Genomic DNA, 23,341 nt, shown 5'->3' with positions numbered 1-23,341 from the left:
AGCACCTGCCAACAGTCACCCAAAGATCCACTAGTGACAGGGCTGAGTTCTTGCAGCCCTGCAGAGTACATGCAGCCGGGCTCAGGCCACGTGGAGTCCAGTCATGCCTTGCTGAAAGAAGGAAGGTGGTGAGTGGGAAGTGCTTAGCACAGAGCCTGAGCTGTGGACAAGCGCAGGCGGAAGCCTGTCCCGACCGCCTAAGCACGTTAGGAAAGAAGATGAAGCCACTCTTACCGCAAGTGTTATTTGCTGGTATATGCTTTGTAGTCAAATGAAAGGGGAGACTCTGTGAACCCCTAGGAAATTAGCAGAATAAAGGATATTCTTTGAAGGTCTTAGATGTGCAGTAAAGTTAATTAATCACACAAAAGTGTTTGGGGAGCGGGGGAGTCTTGCAGTGTATCCCTGGTTAACCCAGACTTGCCATAGAGAACCAGGCTGGCCTTGAACTTGTCATCTTCCTGTCTCTGCTGCCCACGTGCTGGGCTCACAGGTAGGCACCACGTGCTCAGCTGGTGTTTACATGCGTAAATATTACTTAGGGCAGTATTGCTCAGGATGTCCAGTCATCAGAGTGGCTTCTGGGAAGTGCAGGTCCCTGTCCTGTCCTGACAGGGCTGTCTCTTCAGTCTGGGTGTGGCAGTGATGTGCAGGCACGGCCATGTGTAACTGGATCAAGACACAAGCTTGCTCTAGAGCACAGGAGGAAAAAGCCAACTCCTAGTATAGCCTTTGGACCACTCTCTGGGAGTAAGGGCCAAAGAATTTCCTTTTGTTTTTCTCTGTTTTCTAAGACAGGTAGCACAAGCCGGCCTCCCGCTTACAGAAATCCTCCTGCCTCGGCCTCCCAAGTGTGGGATTACAGGTGCATGCCACCATAACCTGGGTTTGTCTCAGTAGCGGCCCAGTGAGTGCCCACTATTTTAAGGCAAGCAGCAGCCCTTGTCCAGAGCTCTGGCACTAAGGCCTTACTGGTGTGAGGATAACAATCTACGGTAGAACCAGGGCACAACAAAACATCCTCCATCACCAGAAAGGGAAGGACTCGCTCACTGAAACGCATCCAGTTCCATGAAGAGGAAAGGCTGAGTGCCTAGCTGGAAGTAGAGAGAGAAAGGTGGGCAAGCACGAGGCGCTTCATCCTCCTACTGGGAATCCAGGCCTACATAGCCCCCCGCCTCTGCCTTCCCCGGGACATGAAGAGAAGCAGGAATTCCTGGACAGCAGCATCTCCAACTTGAACTGGGACGGCTTGGTGGCTGCCATGGTGGTTACTAAGAAGGTCCTTGTGAAGCCAGGCACCTCCGTTCCAGCTACTCCTGGAGCCCAGGAGTTTAGAGCCACATCGAGCTTGAGCAACATCGAGCCACGATCTCAAACACTAGCTGTCAAACTAAACTGCCTTCCCGCACACAAACACAAAGAGGAAAAAAATTATGTAGCGAAGGGGTGAGGCTTGCAGTTCAGCTGAAAAACTCTTCTTTCCTCACAAAAATGTGTGTAAAGGGCAAGTCTCACACAGCGAGAAGTGAGGAGAGACAGGATCTTCCACCAAGCTAGTTTTGTGTAGGTCCAGTGGGAAGGAAAGTCCAAATCCTAAGAGTTGCTAGGAGCAACTGGGTCTATTCCGGCTCCTGACTTTAGACTCCCTGGTTGATTAGGATAGCCTGCACACAGGAAGCCCAAGTAGGGCTGGTGATGATGACTTCTTAATCTCTACAGTGTGGCACAGTTGAAGGTTAGAGATACCGGTGGGTGAGAAAGTCCCTTGGAGGAAGAAACACCTGGGAGTCTTTGTAAGCATTGCATGCTATAGTTTGAATAGGAGTGTCCCTCTGTAGTTCAATGAAATACTATTAAGAGGTGGGACCTGGGGGTTGGGGATTTGGCTCAGTGGTGGAGTGCTTGCCTAGCAAGTGCAAGGCCCTGGGTTGGGTCCTCAGCTGCAAAAAAAAAAAAAAAAAAAAAAGGTGGGACCTGTGGGAGGTGATTAGGTCATACAGGCTCCTTTCTAGTGTAAGGAGATGATGGCCATTGTATAAGAAGGAAAGAGGCCGGGTGGGTGGTGGTGGTGGTGGTGGTGGTGGTGGCGGCCTTTAATCTCAGCACTTGGGAGGCAGAGGCAGGTGGATCTCTGTGAGTTGGAGGCCAGCCACAAAGAAACCCTGTCTCAAAAAAAACCAAAGAGGGAGGCACATTATCTTCACCTTGGGGAAGGAAGAATCTGCTGGACTCTGGGAAAAGCTTGCTTCAAGCAGAGGTAGTTTTGTCAGTCTGGGTCAAGGAAACCCCAACAAGCCACGGGGCAAAATGTCTTCATACACCTTCTTCATGTAGACTTGCCCTATGGAACAGCATGAGAAGAAACACCTTAACTCCTTGGTCAACTTCACTGAGCTCTCAGGAAAAAGAAACAAAAAACAAAAAACAAAAAACAAAAAACGTTTCAAAAGATAGAGGACTTCTGCAAAGGAAAAGTCAAAGTCTGAGTAATGGAGCTCACTGTGCCCTGGAGATGAATTATGTCCCTCTCAAAGGTGCTAAGGAAAGCAGAAAACCCCGGTGCTCCTAAAGACCCTATCTGCCTCCTTCCTGTTTGCTCTGAACATCAAAGACCAAAACTGAACACTCAGGCTTGTCTATTAGAGATACTAGGGAAAAAATCTGGACGGCCAGAAATAACTACATGAGCAGAAAACAGCTAGACTAACGGAGAAGCGGGGAAAAGACCACTGCGCACCGCGCCAAAGGCAAAGGGGAAGCCGGAAGGACCGGCCTCGGGCGGCCACCGGCCAGAAGTGGGTGAGGAACGCCTGCGATGCGTGTGTGTGTGTGTGTGTGTGTGTGTGTGTGTGTGTGTGTGTGTGTTTTCAGCTGTTTTGCTAAGAATGGGAACTTCAAGTGCTGCTCGACGTTAGCTTCAGGATAAAAATGATAGATTTTTGAATGGCTGGTGAAATTTAAGAAGCCTTCGGTGGAGGCCAAGCATGGTTGCGCAGTTCTATAACCCCAGCAGAGGCAGGATTGTAGACGTTTGGGTGGCAGCCTGGTCTGCGTCAGATCCTATCCACCATCACCACCACCGCCACCCCCCCAAAAAATCAAAAGAAATAAGGGGCAGGTGAAGGCGAGATAGATCACTGGGTAAAAACACCAGCCGCCCAGGCTTGACAAACTGAGTTCGATATCCCGGACCCACATGATGGGCGAGACACAACTTCCCCAAGTTGTGGTCTGATTGCCACACCTGCACTGTGGGACGGCCGCAGGCGCGAGCGCGCGCACACACACAAGCACAAAAATATAACCCCAAAAAGAAAAATCTTCAGCAGTTTAGCACCACCCCCAACAAACCCTGGTGACCGCTCCAGGGGCGCGCGCGTGTGCGTGTGTGTGTGTGTGTGTGTGTGCCTCCAGACTCCACCCACCTCCACGGGCGGGGAAACGTCAGGGCCACTTCCGGGTATCCCGGAAGATCTTGCCGCTTAGCAACCCAGGAAACCATCAATCTTTGAGGGTCAAGGCATAGGCTATGAATCCCGGAGCAACCCGCTGCAGTTTGTGTCTGGGAAACTGAGGTCTTCCAGGCCTTCCCACGCTACTGGGATTTCTATTCTTCCCAGCCATAAGTGGTGGCTTTCCTTCCCAGTTTATCTGAGTTAAAGGGAGCTTTCCAGATTACTCACCTACATCATCTGACCGTCATAACAACACAATCCAGCTCAGTGATAAGGACACCATGCTCCAAGGGTCGATGCTCTTAACCTAACGGAGCTGATGCAAGGGACACATAGTTGGAAGCACGTATGTAGCGTGTGGGTGCATCACTCAGGAGACCAGGGAAGGAGGAACAGCAATTTACACTTTACCCTAAGTGCTTTATTTTCCATGGCTTATAAACCAAATCTCACACAATCTTAAGTCCCCGAAGGGCCAGAGGTCCCACCATGAAACACAGCAAACAGACCCAAGTCTTGAGGAAAGGCTGGATGGATGGGTATATCTCATTCCCATACTGGGGGCTTGGCTGAGTAAAAAACGCAGACGTTTTTAGCCTGTAATGCATGAGCTGAGGGAGGGAATGTGAGAGCCGGGGAGGCTCTGAACTGCTGCAGGAAGAATCCCATCTTGCCTGGGCCTAGCACGGCTCAAAGAGTCAGCCCCCGCTCTTCGAACAGCTGCTTCAGTGCCTCTTCCAGTTGCTGGTTCGTTCCTTGAAGTCCCTTCACCACCTGAGCTGCCCACTCGAAGTACTCCTGGACTCGATGTTCCGACCATCCTGCACAAGAGTGGACAGAGATCCGCCCATGTGGTGTCAAGGCCAGCACTGGCGTTAGTTACCCTGTGTCCTGGAGGGCTTTTGGTACGAGGCCATAGATAGGTTTCGAGAAATGACCTGGCAACTTCTCAATGATCCAGTAACTTTTCCCACTTTGTGGAAGAAGACTGTTCTAAGTTTAGTGTGGGGCACTAAGACCACCCCCGGCCCCACCCCACCCTATATTTCTGAGAAATTGACCAACTCGTGTTTTTAGAAGCTGGGCATCCCTCCCTCTCCCCTCAGAGGCAGTAGGGGAGCATACCTTGAGGGGTGCAGCGATTCAGGTCCCTCAAATTGTACAGTTTGTCTGCCAGCTTCACCAGCTTGGCCCCTGGGCTGCTGTGGGGTGCCTGCTCCACCTGCTGCCGTTTTCTTTCCAGTTTGGACAGAGTCTTGTCATCTGTTACTTCCTCCACCAAGCCCCGAACCTGTGCTCCAAAGTGCAGCTCCACCTCATCCAGGGTAGTGTCTGTGTCTTCTACTGTGTCGTGGAGCAGGGCCGCCTGGGGAGAGGCTCCCATTCAGCCCAGTGACAGCAGCCTGCCAGCCAAAGGGCACCCATTGTTCAACAGTACTCCAATATTCCCACACCGGCCTCCGGGCAGAGACGGGTCAAGTTACCTGTAACACCACAATGTCTGTGATTCCCGCCTCATGGGTTAGGATCCGGGCCACACCTGACGGGGCAAAGTAGAAGTCAGACTAGACGGAGCCACAGCGGAGAGCCAGGTGTAGCCCGTCACCAGCTGGGTGACCTTGGAGAGTCAACCCTCGTGGGATGTCGCCTGTACTAAGGGGACGATTCCGCCTGCGGCCCCTGGTGAGGCTTCCGCGGCATAACGCAGGAAAAGTGATTGACACAAAGCTTGGGACTCAGTAGGCGCTCCATAATTTGTACACCCTTGGTGTTCCGGTCCCAGCCAGTCCCCACCCGCCACGCGCCGCGAGGACTGCTTCCCAACCGGCGCTCCCACCGATAGGGTGGTTGATGTAGGGAGTCCCTTCGGGATCTTTCCGTCGCTGCTGTCGGTGTTTCTGAGCGGCGAAGTCTGCAGCCTCCAGCAGCTGAGCTGCCTCGGAGCCCATCGCGGGGGTGGCGCGGGAGACCGAAGCCCCAGAGTCCGAATAGATCAGCTACAGCGCCCCCTGGCGCCTCGGAGGCTCGGAGAACGGCGCTGATTCTAACAAGCTGCAATTTCTTTATTGTCCCCACCGCACACACCTTGCGTGTTGCGCGTTGTGTGCGTGTGGCGTGAAGCGGCCATGGGTCTCCCCCTGAGTTTTGGAGACAAGGTTTCTCCTTGAAATTGTAGCAGCTCAGGTATTTAGCAACACTAGCTAGCCAACTAGTTTCTAAGGATTTTCCTGTGTCCGCCTCCCCAGCACAACAGGTGTGAGTTGCCACTCCCAGCTTTTTGTCCTGCTCTTGCCTTAGTCTAAATGCAAGTCCCCAGTGTCAGTGGAGGTTCGTCAAAGGCTGAGATCCTGGGCATAGAAAAAAGCCTTCAGCCTGGTGGTGGTGGTGCACACCTTTAATCCCAGCACTCAGGAGGCAGAGGGAGGTGGATTTCTGAGTTCCAGGACAGTCGGGCTATGCAGAAAAACCCTGTCTCGAAAAACAAAAATAAAAAAAGGAAGGAAGGAAGGAAGGAAGGAAGGAAGGAAGGAAGGAAGGAAGAAAGGAAAGAAGGAAGGAAGGGAGGAAGGAAGGAAGGAAGGAAGAAAGAAAATAGCCTTCAATAATCATGGCTGGTAGGGTGTACTTGGCGCCAGTCTCAAGAACATAGATAGTATCCTGGCACTCTGAGAACTAACAGTCTGTGGAGAGAAGGAAGACAAACAAGAACCAAGGTAATGGCCTCAAGGAGTTCTGAGTACAGAGCTGGAAGGCCTAGGTAGCCATGGGACCATAGAGAAAGCCCAATTCATCTAACCTGGGAGGCAGAGACATCTTCTTCCATGAGAAAAAGGCTGTCTACAACCATTCGATGCCCAGAACATTTTCTCCAAACAGGTCTCCCTGTGGGGACTGTCCCTGTTACCATGGGCATCTGAGCCTTACATTTGAGCCCTAGAGACACTACAAGACACTACGTCCTGACCTTCTGGAGAATTGGATCCTGAGCTAGAAACCCTGCCTAATTGCTTCAGACTCAGGCTCCTGGGAGGCAGAGCTGTTTCTACAGAAACTGTTTGCATTAATCTCTTCTACCATAAGGGAGCCTGCTTGAGTCCCCAGACTTCTGCTGTGGGCCTCTGAGGTGATGAGTGTTTGAGGAACATAATGTTGCCTAGCTTGGCTAGGCACTAGAATAACCCTTCACTCTTTACTGGCCAGTGAACTTTGGATCTTCTGGGGGAAATTCTCTCTCTTAATGTTGGCAGCTCTGAAGTATGAAGGGTAAGTGAGATGTGGGACTGTCTGAGAAACGGAGGCAGCCAGCTGCTAAGCGTATTCCAGTCAGGCGGGTAGCTTTTGTGTCTGCGCTGACAGCTGGAGAGATGATGTTCAGAGGAAAGTTTAATGACAGGACTCTCTGATAGGCTTGGTGGTTGCCATGTTACAGTTACAGTAGTATGGAGGGACGCTGGGCAGGCTGACTGGAGGTCTCTGGGGCCTAACATGGGATGTCTGTAGCAGCCTAGAAGTAGGAGAATGGGTAGGCGGAAACACTTTTTGGCTTTATGTGTTCATTTCTTCAGGACAATGTCTCAACTTCTCTCTCGCCTGGCATTCCCAGTCCTCTGAGCCCACCTTCCCATCTGCTTAGATATCTAGGCAGTTTGGACCAGAGGCCTCACAGTTCCCAGCAGACGAGAGGAACCAGTTCTCATCTCTCTAGGAGCCTGTGATGGAGGAGGGTCACCCCTACGGGTCTGGGGACTTTAATCTCATGTTACTTATTGTTGGTAGTCATGGCTTAGGACACATACTGGATTCCTAGGACTGCGGCTGAGGTGGAGGTAACTTCTCATGGGCATCCAGAGAAGGAGTCCAGGGCCTCTACTGACAGGCCTATCTGTGGGGCTGCTACTGCTTTTCAGTTGGATGAACCTTGCCCACCCGACCGACCTCTCAGGTATATAACACTTCCCCTATCTTCTGACTGGGCTGCCGGGAAAGCTGGTGGTGAAGGGTGAAGAGACTTGGACCCCACTTTGCCCTCTGAACCGGGTGAAGGGGGTACGGGTAACCTCCCTTCTCTATAGACTTCTTGCTTCTCTCCAGCACTGGCTCACCATCCCCATCTGTGCCAAACCACTCGGGACGCTGAAGGCCACCACTACCCGGGTTTCTTCTGTCCCCGCCTCTCGGACACTCCTGAGGAAGTCTACTGTTGTCGCCTGCAGGCTGCCGGGGGTTCCTGCTGTACCCGCGACGAATTTGAGGCCCTGTACCAAGTCAACTTGTCTACTCTCCAACCCCCACCCATCCTCAGGTGAGAACTCTGCTCCCAGATCCACACACTGACAGGGTGCTCCCAGTGTCTTGGGCTCTGTCCTTAAATTCTGCGGTGGAAGGCTTGTAGCTTCCAGGCTAGTGGAGAGGAAGCCACGCGACTCCTGATCACAAACAAGTCTGAAGGAGTAAAAGGTAACTAAGGCTGCTGTGTGTTTTGCGGGACTTAAGGGCTTGCACGGTGACAACAGAGAGGATCTTGTAGTCCATGGGTTACACATATTGTAGTAGGGGGGGTTAATGCCGAATCTGGCTGCGTTCGTCTTCAAGATACTTGCAAGCTCCCAAATTTGTACGCAAAATATGCGTACGCAGTCTGTATTTATCCCGCGCTTTGGCTCTTGATTCTCTTCCCTCTCCCACAGGGGGCCAGGCCCGCTCCTAGCACTGGGCTTCTACAGTCTTCTTCTGGTGGCACTGATGACCGCAGATTTCGTGCACTTCTGCCGCGGTCGGGGACGGAGGGAAAGCCTAAACGCCAGCCGCTACCGTCCAGGCTTTCGGGGCTCCGCGGCGCGCCCCCTACGGGTCCCGGTGGGGACAGACTAGATGCGTCCCTGCGCCTGCGCTTACGCCTGCGCCTGCGCCATGCGGCCGAGCACCCCGCCCTCGCACGGCTGCAACCTTTCCTTGGCCTTGCCTTCTTTGGCGTAAGGCTGACGCATTGCTGGGGCGGAGCAGCCCCCGGCACCTTCCCGAGCCCAGGCACACCTTTGCTCCAGAGAGTGCGCCTGCGCCGGCCCTGGAGCTCAGCTTCGCGATGACCGTGAGTGGTCCGAGGGACTCCCGAGCCCCGATCTTCTGTCCCCGGGGTGCATACTGCTCCCCCTGTGACATCCTTCCTTCGCCGCTGGCCGCCGTCACCTCATCCTAGCCCTCCACGGGACTCTCCCCGGACCGGGCTCCTCTCCCTGCTGCGCGGCTCTGCCCCCCGCCTTTCTCTCCCCCAGGCCAGCTCTGCCGAGCAGCTGCGGAAGGAGGGCAACGAACTGTTCAAATGCGGCGATTACGAGGGTGCCCTGACCGCCTACACCCAGGCCCTGAGTCTCGGCGCGACGCCCCAGGACCAGGCCATTCTGCACCGAAACCGGGCTGCTTGCCACCTCAAGCTGGTGAGGGAGGGGGTCGGGTTGCTTCTACCTGGGCCTTGGGGTTGCCCATAGCCGCTGCAGCTTGAGCACGAGCTGGGCATTTCCGAGCCACCCACGGCTGCCAGATGTCTTTGGGCATCGGTGGTGGGGGAGTCAGCGGGACAAGGGTCCCTCTCAGGCTCCCGATCTTTCTCTTACAGGAAGACTACAATAAAGCAGAGTCAGAGGCGTCTAAAGGTAGGGGGTGTGTGGGCCCTCATAGGGAGCTGGGGGGTCTTCTGTGGTGGGCAAGGACTCGGGGACCACCGAGCTGTCCCTTTCTCCTCCTCCTTTGGTCCCAGACACTTATCTTTCTACTTGGCTTTCCCACTTCCTCGGCCTTTGCTTTCCTGCAGCTGCCCTCACCTTTTCTGAGGCTGAAGCACCGAACTCCACACTGGTACCCCCACCTTCCTCTGGCCCTCAAGATCTTTCCTCCTGCTCTTGCCTTGGAGATGGTGGCCTCCCGGGTGCTGACAGAGCTCCTGTTTCTGCTCAGCTATTGAAAAGGACGGTGGGGATGTCAAAGCCCTTTATCGCCGAAGCCAAGCCCTAGAGAAGCTGGGCCGCCTGGACCAGGCTGTCCTTGACCTGAAGAGATGTGTGAGCCTAGAGCCCAAGAACAAAGTTTTCCAGGAGTCCCTGAGGAACATTGGGGGCCAGATTCAGGAGAAGGTATGTGAAAGATCCAAGAGAGGTTGGGGATTGCCTGGGTCTGGGACAAGGGTGTAGAGACAGTGTTCCAGAGAGGAGCTACTGATAGCAAACAAGCATTAATAATGCCCAGCCTGTTGGAGGAAATCAAATTAAAATGACGGTTGTTTGGGGCATGTGAAAGTTTATACACTTGGCAAAGAGTGAGGCAGGTATGAAAGTGGTGTGGCTGTGTGTGTGTGTATGTGTGTGTGTGTGTGTGTGTGTGTGTGTGTGTGTGTACTCTCACAGCAGCTAGGGACGGTATGGATTGGTATGGCTCCTTTAGGCTGCAATGCATGTCAGGGTTGTAGTCTTGTGACCTAGTAAGCCCAGGTTGACCTTAGATTCACTACATACATGAAGCTGGCCTTGAACCCCTGACTCTCCTACTTTGAAAAACATTTTCACTTTTTTTTAAAGACAAGATCTCATATAAACTAGGCTAGTCCTGGACTTGCTGTGTAGATGAGGATGGCTTGACTTCCTCCCAAGTGCTGGGATTTCAGGTATCTGACTTTTTCAGTCTTGTTTATAGTATGAGAAACTTGGAACCTGCCTAAATGCCCAGTGAGGAGAGAAAAATTTAAACAGATGAGGTCAGTGCTATCATTCTTGAAAAGTGGATCATACAGAGAGAGGGCTCTGCCGTTTGGTGTATGGAAAAGTGAAGTATGCAGTAACACACACAGGAAAGTACTGTTACCACTGAGCTAGTGACCCATATGGTATATCATGTCTGGGTATGTTGGGTAATATGTGCAAGTACAATGAAAAATACTGTTAAAGTTGTACAGCAAAACTCTGGGAAACTCTGGAAGTTTAAGGTCAGCCTGGTCTACAGAGCAAGTTCTTGGACATTCAGGGCTACACAGAGAAACCCTGTCTTGAAAGAAACACACACACAAAGCCTGTTAAAAATGTACACCAAAGACCCAGTGTAGTGGCACACACCTTTAATCCCAGGGCTCAGGAGGCAGAGGTAGGCAGATCTTTGTGAGTTCAAGACCAGTCTGGTCTACATTTAAAAAAAAAAAAAGGAAGGAAAGAAAAAAAGACAAAGTGTGTGTGTGTGTGTGTATGTGTATGTGTGTGTGTGTGTGTGTGTGTGTGTGTGTGTGTAGTGTTTACCAATATGGTAACATTGAAAGAAAAGAATGGGATTAAGGAGGCTTCCAAAAAATACTTTGACTTAATACACACACATATACAAATGCACACACACACACACACACACACACACACACACAGGAGTGTACACACAAGGCATCAAGGGAGTGTTAGCAGCTACCTCACAACCTTCCTGGTCTCTTATACGTTGCTGGCAAGTTCAGTGCCATAGTAGCATGCTTACACTGTTTCGCTGCAGTAGTGTAGCTGACAGTACTGTGAGTGGGTTCCTCTGGCTAACAAGATGCCTCCCCTTCTGAAGGCACTTCCTTTAGCATTAGCAGGCCCTGTTGCCCAAGCAGGAAGAAGTTCAGAGAGGAAAACAGCCCGAGGGAAGTTTAGGAGGAGATGCCTGGCAAGTCTCTTCCTGCCTGCCATGGTTCCTAGCTATTGGCCTTGCACTCTGAGCCTCCCAGGGAGGAGAGCCAGGGAGGACTCATGGGAAATATGACATGTCTGGCCAAGAAAGATGATTTATTCTGTGCTTTATCATAGGTGCGGTACATGTCCTCCACAGATGCCAAAGTAGAACAGATGTTTCAGATACTGTTGGACCCCAAAGAGAAAGGCACAGAGAAGAAGCAGAAGGTACAGGCCCTGGAGTGAGCCTCTCGGGCTTCCATACATAACCCTTTTCTTACCAGTATGGGCCTCGGGAGTCCTGCTGGCCTGCTGGGCTGTAGGCCATGCCTCCTGCATAGGAGCTGTTGGGGATTGGGTCCTTCGTGTGAACCAAGGAAAGAGAACTAGTGTTCACAGAGCACCCTGGTGGCCGCCCTGGAGCCAGGAGCTGGCATACCGTGTGGCTGAGGTATTGTCCTTGCTCTTGAAGCCCCACCAGGGACCCCGCGCTACCCATCTCCCATGAGACTGGGCTCCCCTTTCTACCTGAAGAGAAGGAGGCCGAAGTTCCAGGGGTGAAATTCATGGCTGGCTAAGGAGAAGCAGTGAGGTCCAGAGCGCAGGGTCTCTCTGCTTGCCCTGCCCTTGGATGTTCATAGTGTCAACATTACTATGTGCTTCCTTTGGCGTAGGCTTCTCAGAACCTTGTGGTACTGGCCCGAGAGGATGCAGGGGCTGAGAAGATCTTCCGGAGCAATGGGGTTCAGCTCTTACAACAGCTGCTGGACACGGGAGAGACCGACCTCATGCTGGCAGCCCTGCGCACACTGGTCGGCATTTGCTCTGAGCACCAGTCGCGGGTAGGTGGTGTGGAGAGGTCTAGTTATTGCTCCAGTCTGTCTTGTCTGGAGCCTTGGCTGTCCTGAACTGGCTGCTGTCTTGTCTCTGTCTGGGATTGCAGGTGTATGCCACCACTACCGGATGGGATGGGATGCTTTCCCTAGATCCTCTCTGACAGGAGGCATGGCACAACCCAGCCAGACTGTCACACCTGCTTCCCTTGTCTCTTGGAGCTGGCCCATCTACCCAGGTGTCTGCTCACTTTCAGGCCACACTCACTCACTCACCGTTAGGAATCACCGTGGCTGCCCTTTACCAACCAAAGCCTCTGCCCGATTCTTTCCCACCATAGACAGTGGCAACCCTGAGTGTCCTGGGAACGCGGAGAGTGGTCTCCATCCTGGGTGTGGAAAACCAGGCCGTGTCCCTGGCGGCTTGCCACCTGCTGCAGGTTATGGTTGACGCCCTCAAGGAAGGCGTCAAGAAAGGCTTCCGGGGCAAAGAAGGTGCCATTATTGTGGGTGAGTGGAAGCAGGTCTGGTGCCTTGGATGATAGGTACTGTTGCGGAGGGGATGGATGGAGCTGAACCCGCCCAGCCTTCTTTCAGGATGAGCTTTGTAGCTCCAGGTTGTTCAGGGGTGGGGCTTAGTGGTGATGGTTGACCCTAGATTCTTTAGTTTTGCTGAGACAAGGTCTCACCGTGGAACTGAACTCTCAATCCTCTTGCCTTAGCTTCTCAAGTGTGTGTCCTTAGAGGTTCATGTCTCCATGCCCAGCTTTCCCTTTGGATTCTGATAGCCAAGGTGCTTAAGGAGAAAGCCGAGCTCAGAACCCAGGAGGGAAGCCTCCTTTGCCTGTGTCTCTCTGGCTGTTGAGGAGTTCAGCAGTCACACAGGGCTGGTCACTGTAGAGCCCGCTAATGTAACATTTTCTGTTGTGTCGTTTTGTCTTTGGTGTGGAGGACTGAACTCCATGTCGTAGACATTGATCAGCAGTGTGTATTGTTGCCAGACCCTGCCCGGGAGCTGAAGGTCCTCATCAGCAACCTCTTGGAGCTACTGACGGAGGTGGGAGTCTCCGGCCAAGGCCGTGACAATGCCCTGACCCTCCTCATTAAAATGGTACCCCGGAAGTCTCCGAAGGACCCCAACAACAGCCTCACACTCTGGGTCATTGATCAAGGTAGGTGATATAGTTTAGAAAAACTGGCTTGGCTGACTGAGACTGGCCTTTCTGTGGGAGTGTTGAGAAAAGCACATGGAACACGCCAGTGTGCTTGTGCTGAACCGCCCTCCGATGGTCTTATAGTCCCGTACGGAGCACGGAGACCCTCCAGCTGCGTGTGTGTGTGTGTGTGTGTGATGTGTGTCTGTACAAGTGCATGTGCAGTGCACAGCCCTGAAGAAGGTCAATTGAAAGGCAGTGTCATCTTTTTTAAATTGCATTTTAAGACATTTTTATTTATTAAATCTCTCTCTTCCCCATTCCCTCCCCACACTCTGTGTGTGTGTGTGTGTGTGTGTGTGTGTGTGTGTGTGTGCGTGTGTTCATTTGAATACTATGACTGCAGAAGTCAGGATAACATGCAGAGGTTGGTTCTTTCCTTCTACTGTGTGGGTCCTGGGGATCGAACTCAAGTCATCAGAGTTGGTGGCAAGCCCCTTTACCTGCTGAGCCATCTCATTGGTCTGTTTGAAGTTTTTCTTAGTGACTATGCATTACTACTACTACACTAAGAGAAAAAGACAATTAAATCATAACATAGCGATTTAGAATTCTCGTTTTCCAAAAAGATAAATAAGGACTTGCAAAGGCCCTGCCTGACAGCCCTCTGCAGGGATCCTTGGAACCTGCCTCTCTTTCCCCCATGGCTTCACAACCACCATGGCACTGTTGGAACTCTGTGACCTTCCTGGCTGACAGAGAGGCGCTCTTGCTTTCCCCTGCGCCTCCAAGGCTGTCTCTACCTCAGGGCTTGGCGCCAGTGCTCTGCTGTCTAAATGGGGTGTCTTTCTAGGTCTGAAAAAGATTCTGGAGGTGGGGGGCTCCCTGCAGGACGCTGCTGGGGAGCTCACCGTGACAGCAAACAGCCGCATGAGTGCCTCCATCCTCCTTAGCAAGCTGTTTGATGACCTGAAGTGTGATGCCGAGAGGGAGAATTTCCACCGGCTCTGTGAGAACTACATCAGGTGAGGGAGTCTGCCTCTCCCACTGCCGGGGTGCCAGGGGTGCCATCGGAAAAGCGACTGGCTTTCAGCATGGAGGGAGTGATCCCCAGCATCTCCACCCCATGTCTTAGTTACTATTGAGGAGAAGAGACACCATGAACAAGGCAACTCATAAAAGAGTTTATTGAGGGCTTCCAGTTTTAGAGGGTAAGTAGAATTCATAACCATCATGGCAGGGAGCATGGCCGCCAGCAGATAGGCATGGTACTGAAGCAGTAATGGAGAGTTTACATGTTGAGACAGCCATGAGGCAGAGAGGGGGGAGGAGAGAGGGAGAGAGAAGGAGAGAGGGAGAGAGGGACAGAACTAACTTGGAATGGTGTGGGCTTTGGAAACCTCAAAGCTCACCCCCAGTGATACCCTCTCCAACAAGGCCACACCTCCTAATCCTTCCCAAACAGTTCCACAACTGCAGACCAAACATTGAAATATATGAATTTATGAGGGCTATTTTCATTCAGCCAACCACACCCAATGGTTTTTGTTTGTTTGTTTTTCTAGACAGGGTTTCGCTGTCTTAGAATTCATTCTGTAGAGCAGGCTGGCCTCAAACTCACAGATATCCACCTGCATCTGCCTCCCGAGAATGCTGGGACTAAAGTTGTGTGCCACCATGCCCAGCAACACGCTGTTGTTTTAAGATGGGAATCTTGCTGTGTAGCCTAGACTGGCCTAAAACTCAGAGTAGCCGGGACATATAGTCCCGGTATGTATGTATGTATGTCACGGTGCCTGGCCCCAAACCTCCTCCCTATTCCAAAGTGTCTGCACCCTAACCTTTTCACCTCAATTTTCCAATACTGCAACAAATGTGTCACGCACAACAAATGAGTTGAGCACTTACTGGATTTCTTTTCTAACTCATGAACTAACCGTGACAGTCTACCCTTGAGGAGCTGACAGCTGAGGGGAGGTGACCAACAATAATAACTTTCAGTAGGGTGACCTCGGATCTTAGGCAGTATAAGAAAGGTATGGGGCGGGGCATTGTGTGTGAGAAGAACCTGTTTGGTGGTATGCCAGCAGCTCAAGTAGAGGGTAGTGAATGAAAATTGGTAATTGCTGTCGTGAAATGGCCAGTCTTCCCCTTTGGCAGTTTTTCTGGCTGTTTCTGGCCAGGTAGCTCCAAGTGCCCGCCCGGTATGGATAGAGGAGCTGGGAAGAAGGGCCCTTATGTGTGCTTTGGCATGACAGATGTCACTCTGTGCCCCCCAGGAGCTGGTTTGAGGGCCAGGGGCTGGCCGGGAAGCTGCGAGCCATCCAGACAGTGTCCTGCCTCCTGCAGGGCCCGTGTGATGCCGGCAACCGGGCCTTGGAGCTGAGCGGTGTCATGGAGAGTGTGATCGCTCTGTGTGCCTCTGAGCAGGAGGAAGAACAGCTGGTAGCTGTGGAGGCGCTGATCCACGCAGCCGGCAAAGCCAAGCGGGCCTCGTTCATCACGGCCAACGGCGTCTCTCTGCTCAAGGACCTGTACAAGAGCAGCGGGAAGGACAGCATCCGCATCAGAGCACTGGTGGTGAGATGGGAGGCCCGGGTGGGCAGGCAGGTGGGGCACTGGTCAGCTGGTGTCTCCTGGGAAGCCCAGGTGGGCAGGCAGGCGGGGCACTGGTCAGCTGGTGTCTCCTGGGAGGCCTGGGTAGGCAGGCAGGCAGGGCACTGGTCAGCTGATGTCTCCTGGGAGGCCCAGGTAGCCAGGCAGACAGGGCACTGGTCAGCTGGTGTCTCCTGGGAGGCCTGGGTAGGCAGGCAGGCAGGGCACTGGTCAGCTGGTGTCTCCTGGGAAGCCCAGGTGGGCAGGCATGCGGGGCACTGGTCAGCTGGTGTCTCCTGGGAGGCCTGGGTAGGCAGGCAGGCAGGGCACTGGTCAGCTGGTGTCTCCTGGGAGGCCTGGGTAGGCAGGCAGGCAGGGCACTGGTCAGCTGGTGTCTCCTGGGGTTGTCTCAGTACTGTAGGCGAAAGTGTACCCAGGACCTCCCTAGGGCTACTGAAGGGCTTGTGATCAAGTAGGGAGATGATCCAGGAACAGATTGTCTAGGAATGCAGGACACCTCATCCTGTCCCATTGCTGGTTAGAAAGGCCCATGGAAAAGCAGAAACTGCACATCTGGGCCTTTCTAGACATCATGAACCGCTGTAGCCAGCCCTGCAGGGGCTGGTTCTCCATGGGCACTGCCCTAGTGTGCTTCTGATTGCTGTGATAAACACTGTGACCCAAAACAGCTGGAGATGAAAGGGCTTATTTCATGTCACAGCTGACATAAGAAAAGGAACCTGGGAGCAGGAACCAAAGCAGATACCATGAAGGAACACTGCTTATGGACTTGTTCCTCATGGCTTGTTCAATTTGCTTTCTTAGACACCTCAGAACCAGCTGCCCAGAGATGGCACCACTCACAGCTACCTGGGCCTTTCTACAGCCAGTCTGATGGAGGCAGTTCTTAAGTGAGGTTCCTTCTTCCCAGATGGCTCCAGTATGTGTAAAGTTAATAAAGAAACCAACCAGCACAGGCAATTCTTTGTAACCAGAAGTGGAGCTTTCTGTCCTGTATGCCTGATCATAACTGCCAGTCTACCTGGCAGTCGCTTTCCAAATTACCACTCAGAGGCTTATATTAATTATAAATGCTTGGCCTATGGCTCAGGCTTTTTACTAGCTAGCTCTTACATTTAAATTAACCCATATTTCTTATCTATGCTTTAACCATGTGGTTCCTGGCTTGTTACCTCATTTTCTACATGTCTTGTTTCCTTGGCAGCTGGCTGGCGTCCGCTGACTCTGCCCTTCCTCTTCCCGCATTCTTAGTTTGGTGGCCCCGCCTGTACTTCCTGCCTGGCTGCTGGCCAATCAGTGTTTTATTAAACCAATTTAAGTGACAAATCTTTACAGTGTACAAGAGGATTATTCCACAGCAGATTGTCCTGGGTTTCTCTGTCTTGTCAGGATTCAGGCCATAGCTAAAGTGCTTGTTCAGGGCCTTTGCTTTTTCTTTTGAGCCAGAGTCTCATGTAGCTCAGACTGGCCCCAAACTCATTATAGGGCTGAGGCTGGCCTTGAACTTCTAATCATTCTGCCTCTACCTTCCAAGGGCTGAGATTACAGGTGTGAACCACTCTATCTGGCAGAAGGGACTTTTGTTTGTTTGTTTTGTGTGTGTGTGTGTGTCAGGGTTTTTCTGTGTTACAGTCCTGGCTGTCCTGGAACTCACTTTGTAGACCAGAATGGCCTGGAACTCACTGAGATCCACCTGCCTCTGCCTCCTCAGTGCTGTGATTAAAGGTTCGCCACCACTGCCTGGCTACAAAGGACTTTTTGTATGACATGAAAGGGACAGAACTTTCCATGTCATACAAAATCCTATACAGTCTCAGTACAGGATGGGAATGGGTGCAGAAAGGGCGCAGGACAGGATGGGAATGGGTGCAGAAAGGGCGCAGGACAGGATGGGAATGGGTGTAGAAAGGGCGCAGTGTACATTGGGAATGGGTGCAGAAAGGGTGCAGGATAGGATGGGAATTAGTGCAGAAAGGGCGCAGTATACATTGGGAATGAGTGTAGAAAGGGTGCAGTGTACTAGGGAGCCAATGTGTCAGTTTCTCCCAGGCACTGTGTCCTGTGGCCACCTCAGTAGATGATTATTGCCTAACCCTCCATGTGTTGCCTGTGGAGAGGTTGTTGATTAATTAAGGTTTGTGGTCCTCCAAGAGCCGTGACAGAGGCCAGGCCAGGTAAGTGCCAGGCTGCTGTGTCCATCCTAGGCACCAAACATCTGGTCTTGTTCTCTTCCCCCAGGGACTCTGTAAGCTCGGATCAGCTGGAGGGACTGACTTCAGCATGAAGCAGTTTGCTGAAGGCTCTACTCTCAAACTGGCCAAGCAGTGCCGGAAGTGAGTGGTGTTTCCCCATTTATGGGCTGATCTTAAGAGAGGGAGGGTGTGGGACCATCTGGAGAGGTGCTCAGTGGGTGCAGGTGAGAGGGCCTCAGACACCCATGTTGAGAAGCTGGGTGTGGCCGGCTGGGCACCTGTAGCGCCTTCGTTGTGTGGCAAGACAGAAAGCTCACTGGGGCTTCCTTCAGTGAGAGACCTTGTTCCAAGGGAGAAGAGAGAGACAGAGAAGGACACTGACACCCTCCTCTGGCCTCCATGCATGTGCAGAGGTGCACACACACACACAACTTTTAAGAAGGGGAGTGGGTGGAAGGTGGAGCGTCTTTGTTTCCCACTGTCAAGCGCAGGCAGAGTATGCATTCCCTTAGGCAAATCCTAGGTCATAGTGGCCCAGCCCCTGGCTCTTCTCCTTGTTCAGGTTACTCCCTCCTACTTCTGCTTCTGTTTGCTGTTCTGGATTTTGTTTTTAAGATAGGGTCTCCCTAAGCCCAAGCCGTCCTAGAACTTGTGACCCTCCTGTATCTGCCTCCTGAGTGCTGAGCTTCCAGGCATGTACCACCATGTCTGGTTCCTGCTTCCCACCTCTGATGGTCCTCCACTGTCATACGTGTCCCTAGGTGGCTATGCAATGACCAGATTGATGCAGGCACTCGGCGCTGGGCAGTGGAAGGCCTGGCCTACCTCACCTTTGATGCCGATGTAAAGGAAGAATTTGTGGAGGATGAGGCTGCTCTGAAGGCCCTGTTCCAGCTCAGCAGGGTAGCTCTGCGGGTCCCTATTGTCAGCCTAGGGCAGGATCTAGGATGGGAGCTTACCAGGCTTTGGCAGGACTCACCAGTGTCCCTTGTGATGCCGGGGAGGCAGAGCCAGCCAGCTGCTTTGTGTGGCCTTGGTGCCTGCACAGTCTGGAAGCACAGTTGCCCTGGAGGAGTTAAGAGCCGGGCTCGTGAGCTCTGAGTCTGGGGTTGGCATAGATTCTAGGTGGGGCTGTGGGGGTGGCTTTGCTCAGTGGCACTCGGCCGTGCTGCCCTGCTGAATGCCTGCCCCTCTGTCCTGGCCAGTCCGAGGAGAGGTCAGTGCTCTTTGCGGTAGCCTCAGCCCTGGTCAACTGCACCAACAGCTACGACTATGAGGAGCCAGACCCCAAGATGGTGGAGCTGGCCAAGTATGCCAAGCAGCACGTTCCTGAGCAGCACCCTAAGGTACGGGTCCCCCAGGAGGGCCCGGGGGTGCCTGTTTGGGGCGGCAGTTGAGTGGGTGATTCATCCTCAGCAGAAAGCTTTCCTTTAAACGGGCTGTTTCCATGCTCATCAGTCTCTGCTGTGAGAAGAGTCCACATCTCCCTACCCAGTCAGCTAAGGCCCCTCCTGAACTGCCTCCTTTCGCAGGACAAACCAAGCTTTGTGCGGGCTCGTGTGAAGAAGCTGCTGGCCGCGGGTGTGGTGTCGGCCATGACGTGTATGGTGAAGACGGAGAGTCCCGTGCTGACGAACTCCTGTAGGGAGTTGCTGTCCAGGTAAGCCAGCCTGCCTCTGCTGCCTCCGGCATACCTGCTAACTGCAGCCCACCTGTAGGAGTGGGGCCTGTGCTGTGGGAGTCTGAGAGCGCCTGGCTGCCTTACTTCACTTAGCTTGAGAATGGAATGCCTGCCTGCCCGGGCCGTGGGCCCCACCCACCCACCTCGCCTTCTCCCTGCAGGGTCTTCCTGGCTTTGGTGGAAGAAGTGGAAGATCGAGGTACTGTGGTTGCCCAGGGAGGGGGCAAGGTAAGCTGGTTTCTGACTCTTTCCTGACCCTGAGCCATCCACCTATAAAACATGACTCAGTGGCTGCTGGCCTTGGGGGACACTTGTAGTGACCAGCAGGAACTTCGCCTGGTGGAGAGATGCTGATGTGGACAGGCTCTTTAGAGTCCCTCAGTACTTCAGGCCCATAAAGATCCTGAGTTTGCCTCCTCTGTGGCCCCAGGGTCCAGCACAACCCATGTTTAGAACTTCAAGGTGGTTGAGGAAGGGTTTGGGCAGTTTTAATAAGAGGCCTCAGAGTGAGGAAGAGTCTGAGCTGGGAATATTCTCGGACCCGAGGAGGGAGTAAGATGGATGGTACAGTCAGGGTTGATGCTTGGACCTTACACTCCCAGGCCCAGGTAGGGCATTAACAGGGCTGGGACACTGTTCCGGCAGGCTCTGCTTCCGCTGGCCCTGGAAGGCACTGATGTTGGGCAGACAAAGGCAGCCCAGGCTCTTGCCAAACTTACCATCACCTCTAACCCGGAGATGACCTTTCCTGGTGAGCGGGTATGTGTCTCCTTGTTCCAACCATGACCTCTCCCATTTCCTCATGATGCCCTGACAGCCTCTGGCCTGGGCTTCCCCTCCTGATCAATGGGAAAAGGGTAGTTTTGCTGAGTCCTGGGGTAGAGGGCAGCCGTAGAGAGCGCCACTGTCTCGGGTGGGCGCCCTGCTGTGGATCAGTGGGCTTGGGGCCCACTGCAGCGAGCACTCTGATGGGTGGGGTGTGTCACAGATCTACGAAGTGGTCCGGCCCCTTGTCTCTCTGTTGCACCTCAACTGCTCAGGACTGCAGAACTTTGAGGCACTCATGGCCCTAACGAACCTGGCAGGGATCAGCGAGAGACTCAGGTAAGGTCCCGTGGGAGCTGGGCATAGGGATTTGGGTGAGGCCTGGTTGTAAACTCTACAGTTTGGAAAACAATTCCTGGTCATTATTTGTGCCTCACATTAACTCCTCTGTAACGTACAGATGAAGAGTCATGCCAAGGGTGGTGCCAGGGAGGCGCAGGGTAAGAGCTCTCTACAGGCTCTGATGTCAGGGGTTCAGATCTGGCTCCCTAAACCCAGGGCATGTTAGGCTCTGGGGCCCTGGCTGTTCCCTCTGCCTCCCCTTCTCTCCCCAGACTGCTGACACTCAGTGGCTCACTGTATGACCCTAAGCAAGTCTTTAAGTCATTCTGCCTCAGTTTCTCCTCTGTGAGTTACTTAAGTCTCTTACCTCATGAAGTAGTAGTGTGGAGAGTTCATTGTGAAAACGCATATAAAAGACTGTAGTAAGCCCAAGTAGGTGTGGTGGCTTATGCCAGGGGAGGAATATTGCTGTGCGTTCTAGGCCAGGCTAGGCTATAAACTGTCTCAAGAGCCCCTCCCAAAAGCCCTCAGTTCATAGGGGCCTGCCCTAGCAGTAATCACAGCCGACATGTGTCAGCTGGTGTTACTAATTGTGACCTTGCACACATTACTCACCTCCCAGCCCAGTTTCCCCTGCGGTGAAATAGCTGTGGTTGGTGGCCACACCTACACTTTCACCTTGGAGTAAGGTGAGCATTGAGTGAGATAGTCCAAGCATCATGGGGTTATGATGAGTAGTAGGTGAAATAGTTCAAGGTCAGGTTCGGTGCTCAAATGATGGAAGTTTGCACAGCCACCCTCACTACCACCCTGCTCTGCTCATTTCCAGCATGCCTGACAATCCTATGCCAGGCCAGAAGGCTAGAAAGCACTGTAGTTCATAACCGGGACAGGAAGGTCCTTGGCCAATTGCTTGGGGAACACGTCAGCTCAGAGCTCAATTCCATGGGGATAGGGTGGCGGGTTATGGTTGTGGAGACGCTGGTCATGCAGACTCTCCCAACTCTGTCCTGCAGACAGAAGATCCTGAAGGAGAAGGCCGTGCCCATGATCGAGGGCTACATGTTTGAGGAACATGAAATGATCCGCCGGGCAGCCACAGAGTGCATGTGTAACTTGGCCATGAGCAAAGAGGTGAGGGTCGGTCCAGGTGGTCCCCATGACAGGGATGCAAAGGGCCCTGTTCTTTCATTGGGCTTTGTGCCCTGGTGGTATGGTCCTTTCCTCCGTCTGGTCACAGGTGCAGGATCTCTTTGAAGCCCAGGGCAATGACCGGTTGAAGCTGCTGGTACTGTACAGTGGAGAGGATGATGAGCTACTGCGGAGGGCTGCTGCCGGCGGCCTGGCTATGCTCACCTCCATGCGGCCCTCACTCTGCAGCCGCATCCCACAAGTGGTGAGTGCCTGTTCTCAGTGGGGGAGGGGGAGGGAACGCCCACTCCCTGCATAGTGGTATTGCTGTTGTGTGAGGGAGTTCCTGGGGTATAGGTGTGTTTTCTACCTGAGTTGAGCACGTTGCTGGGTCCTCACACCTGCCATTTCCTACAGACCACACACTGGCTGGAGATCTTGCAGGCCCTGCTTCTAAGCCCCAACCAAGAGCTCCAACACCGGGGCACTGTGGTGGTGTTAAACATGGTGGAGGCCTCCAAGGAGATTGCCAGCACCCTGATGGAGAGCGAGGTGCTGGAGATCCTGTCAGTGTTGGCCAAGGGTGAGGAGAGCCCAGTCTCCAGGGTTGCTGCAGCCTGCCTGGGGAAAGCAGTGGAATATAGACTCATCCAGCCCAACCGGGATGGAGAGTGAGGATTGGCCCTGGGCCCACAGCGCATGCATCTGCCACCCAGCGCAGCACTGAGAGCCGGGACAGCAGCAGCTTTGGCCAACAGGGCTGGGACGCCGGACACTTGCCTCTCTTCCCCAGCTGCACTCTGGTGTTCTGTTCTGAGAGATCACACAGCACACAGCCCTGCTCTGCCAGCACTCAGAAGGGCCCTGTATCTGTAGAGAGCTGGGAATGAGGAAGTGCATCCCAACTCAAGCCTGTGGATTATGGACGTCAAGAAGGGCACCGCAGCATCCTCACAAGCCGTGAGCACCACCAGTCTGCCTGCAGGCACATTCCTCTAATAAATCGTGTGGAACCGAAGCGCGTGTTTGTTGTGTAGGAGGGTCTGCTGGGGGGCGGGGGGGCCTCTGGAGCAGTAGCTGCGCATCCGGCAGGTGTGCTGCCGAAGAGAAGGAAGTCTGGTTCGCCACCCCAGGGCCCGTTGAGTATCTTATAGTTGAGACTGAGTCTCAATACGGGTAGCCCAAGCTGGCTTCACACTGACAACCCTTCTGTCACAGCCTTGAGAGTAGTAGGAATTACAAAGAGTGTCACCATATCCGGCTTGAGTTCTTTCTTAGTCCTGGTGCACGGGTAAGCCCAAAGCCTAGGACACTGGTCAAATTCCAGTGTTTTCGAGATGAACAGTTTTAGGGTGGAGTACTATATGTTGATCCCTGGATACATTTGTCGTGATACTGTGAGTTTTCCGTGATCTCCAGTCAGGCAGTGTTGTTTGGCATTCGGGGTGGGTGTGCGCTTGCTTCCCTCAGGGAACATCGGTTTTTCTGTACCT

The 23,341-nt window shown here is 53.1% G+C and overlaps 3 protein-coding genes across 4 annotated transcripts; 2 read left to right on the top strand and 1 right to left on the bottom strand.

Moving 5' to 3' along the window:
• Positions 1-3,857: 3,857 nt before the first annotated feature.
• Positions 3,858-5,433, bottom strand: Hddc3 (HD domain containing 3). The gene is made up of 4 exons (XM_036193388.1): positions 5,296-5,433; positions 4,943-4,998; positions 4,584-4,824; positions 3,858-4,279 (listed from the first exon to the last, which is right to left on the bottom strand). The coding sequence occupies exons 1-4, from the start codon at positions 5,405-5,407 to the stop codon at positions 4,149-4,151; spliced, it is 540 nt and encodes a 179-aa protein (XP_036049281.1). The 5' UTR covers positions 5,408-5,433; the 3' UTR covers positions 3,858-4,148.
• A 1,862-nt stretch (positions 5,434-7,295) lies between these two features.
• On the top strand, positions 7,296-8,342 carry LOC118571791 (protein shisa-like-1a). The gene is made up of 3 exons (XM_036171103.1): positions 7,296-7,401; positions 7,551-7,761; positions 8,147-8,342. Exons 1-3 carry the CDS (start codon positions 7,296-7,298, stop codon positions 8,328-8,330), a joined length of 501 nt encoding a protein of 166 aa, XP_036026996.1. The 3' UTR covers positions 8,331-8,342.
• A 68-nt stretch (positions 8,343-8,410) lies between these two features.
• On the top strand, positions 8,411-22,866 carry Unc45a (unc-45 myosin chaperone A). Of its 2 annotated transcripts, XM_036185520.1 has the most exons (20): positions 8,411-8,547; positions 8,732-8,893; positions 9,073-9,109; positions 9,411-9,586; positions 11,270-11,362; positions 11,809-11,976; positions 12,309-12,477; positions 12,969-13,139; positions 13,975-14,146; positions 15,401-15,701; positions 17,976-18,070; positions 18,691-18,832; positions 19,135-19,275; positions 19,462-19,589; positions 19,772-19,838; positions 20,256-20,369; positions 20,599-20,714; positions 21,734-21,851; positions 21,958-22,113; positions 22,266-22,866. In XM_036185520.1, exons 1-20 carry the CDS (start codon positions 8,542-8,544, stop codon positions 22,521-22,523), a joined length of 2,790 nt encoding a protein of 929 aa, XP_036041413.1. In that variant the 5' UTR covers positions 8,411-8,541; the 3' UTR covers positions 22,524-22,866. The 2 variants fall into 2 exon arrangements, with proteins under 2 accessions (XP_036041413.1, XP_036041421.1); XM_036185528.1 differs by lacking the exon at positions 8,411-8,547 and having other exon boundaries at positions 9,268-9,586.
• Positions 22,867-23,341: the final 475 nt, after the last annotated feature.

Source organism: Onychomys torridus, chromosome 1, assembly GCF_903995425.1.
Source record: "Onychomys torridus chromosome 1, mOncTor1.1, whole genome shotgun sequence".
Classification (NCBI taxonomy): domain Eukaryota; kingdom Metazoa; phylum Chordata; class Mammalia; order Rodentia; family Cricetidae; genus Onychomys; species Onychomys torridus.
This window is presented reverse-complemented; position numbering and strand designations above follow the sequence as displayed.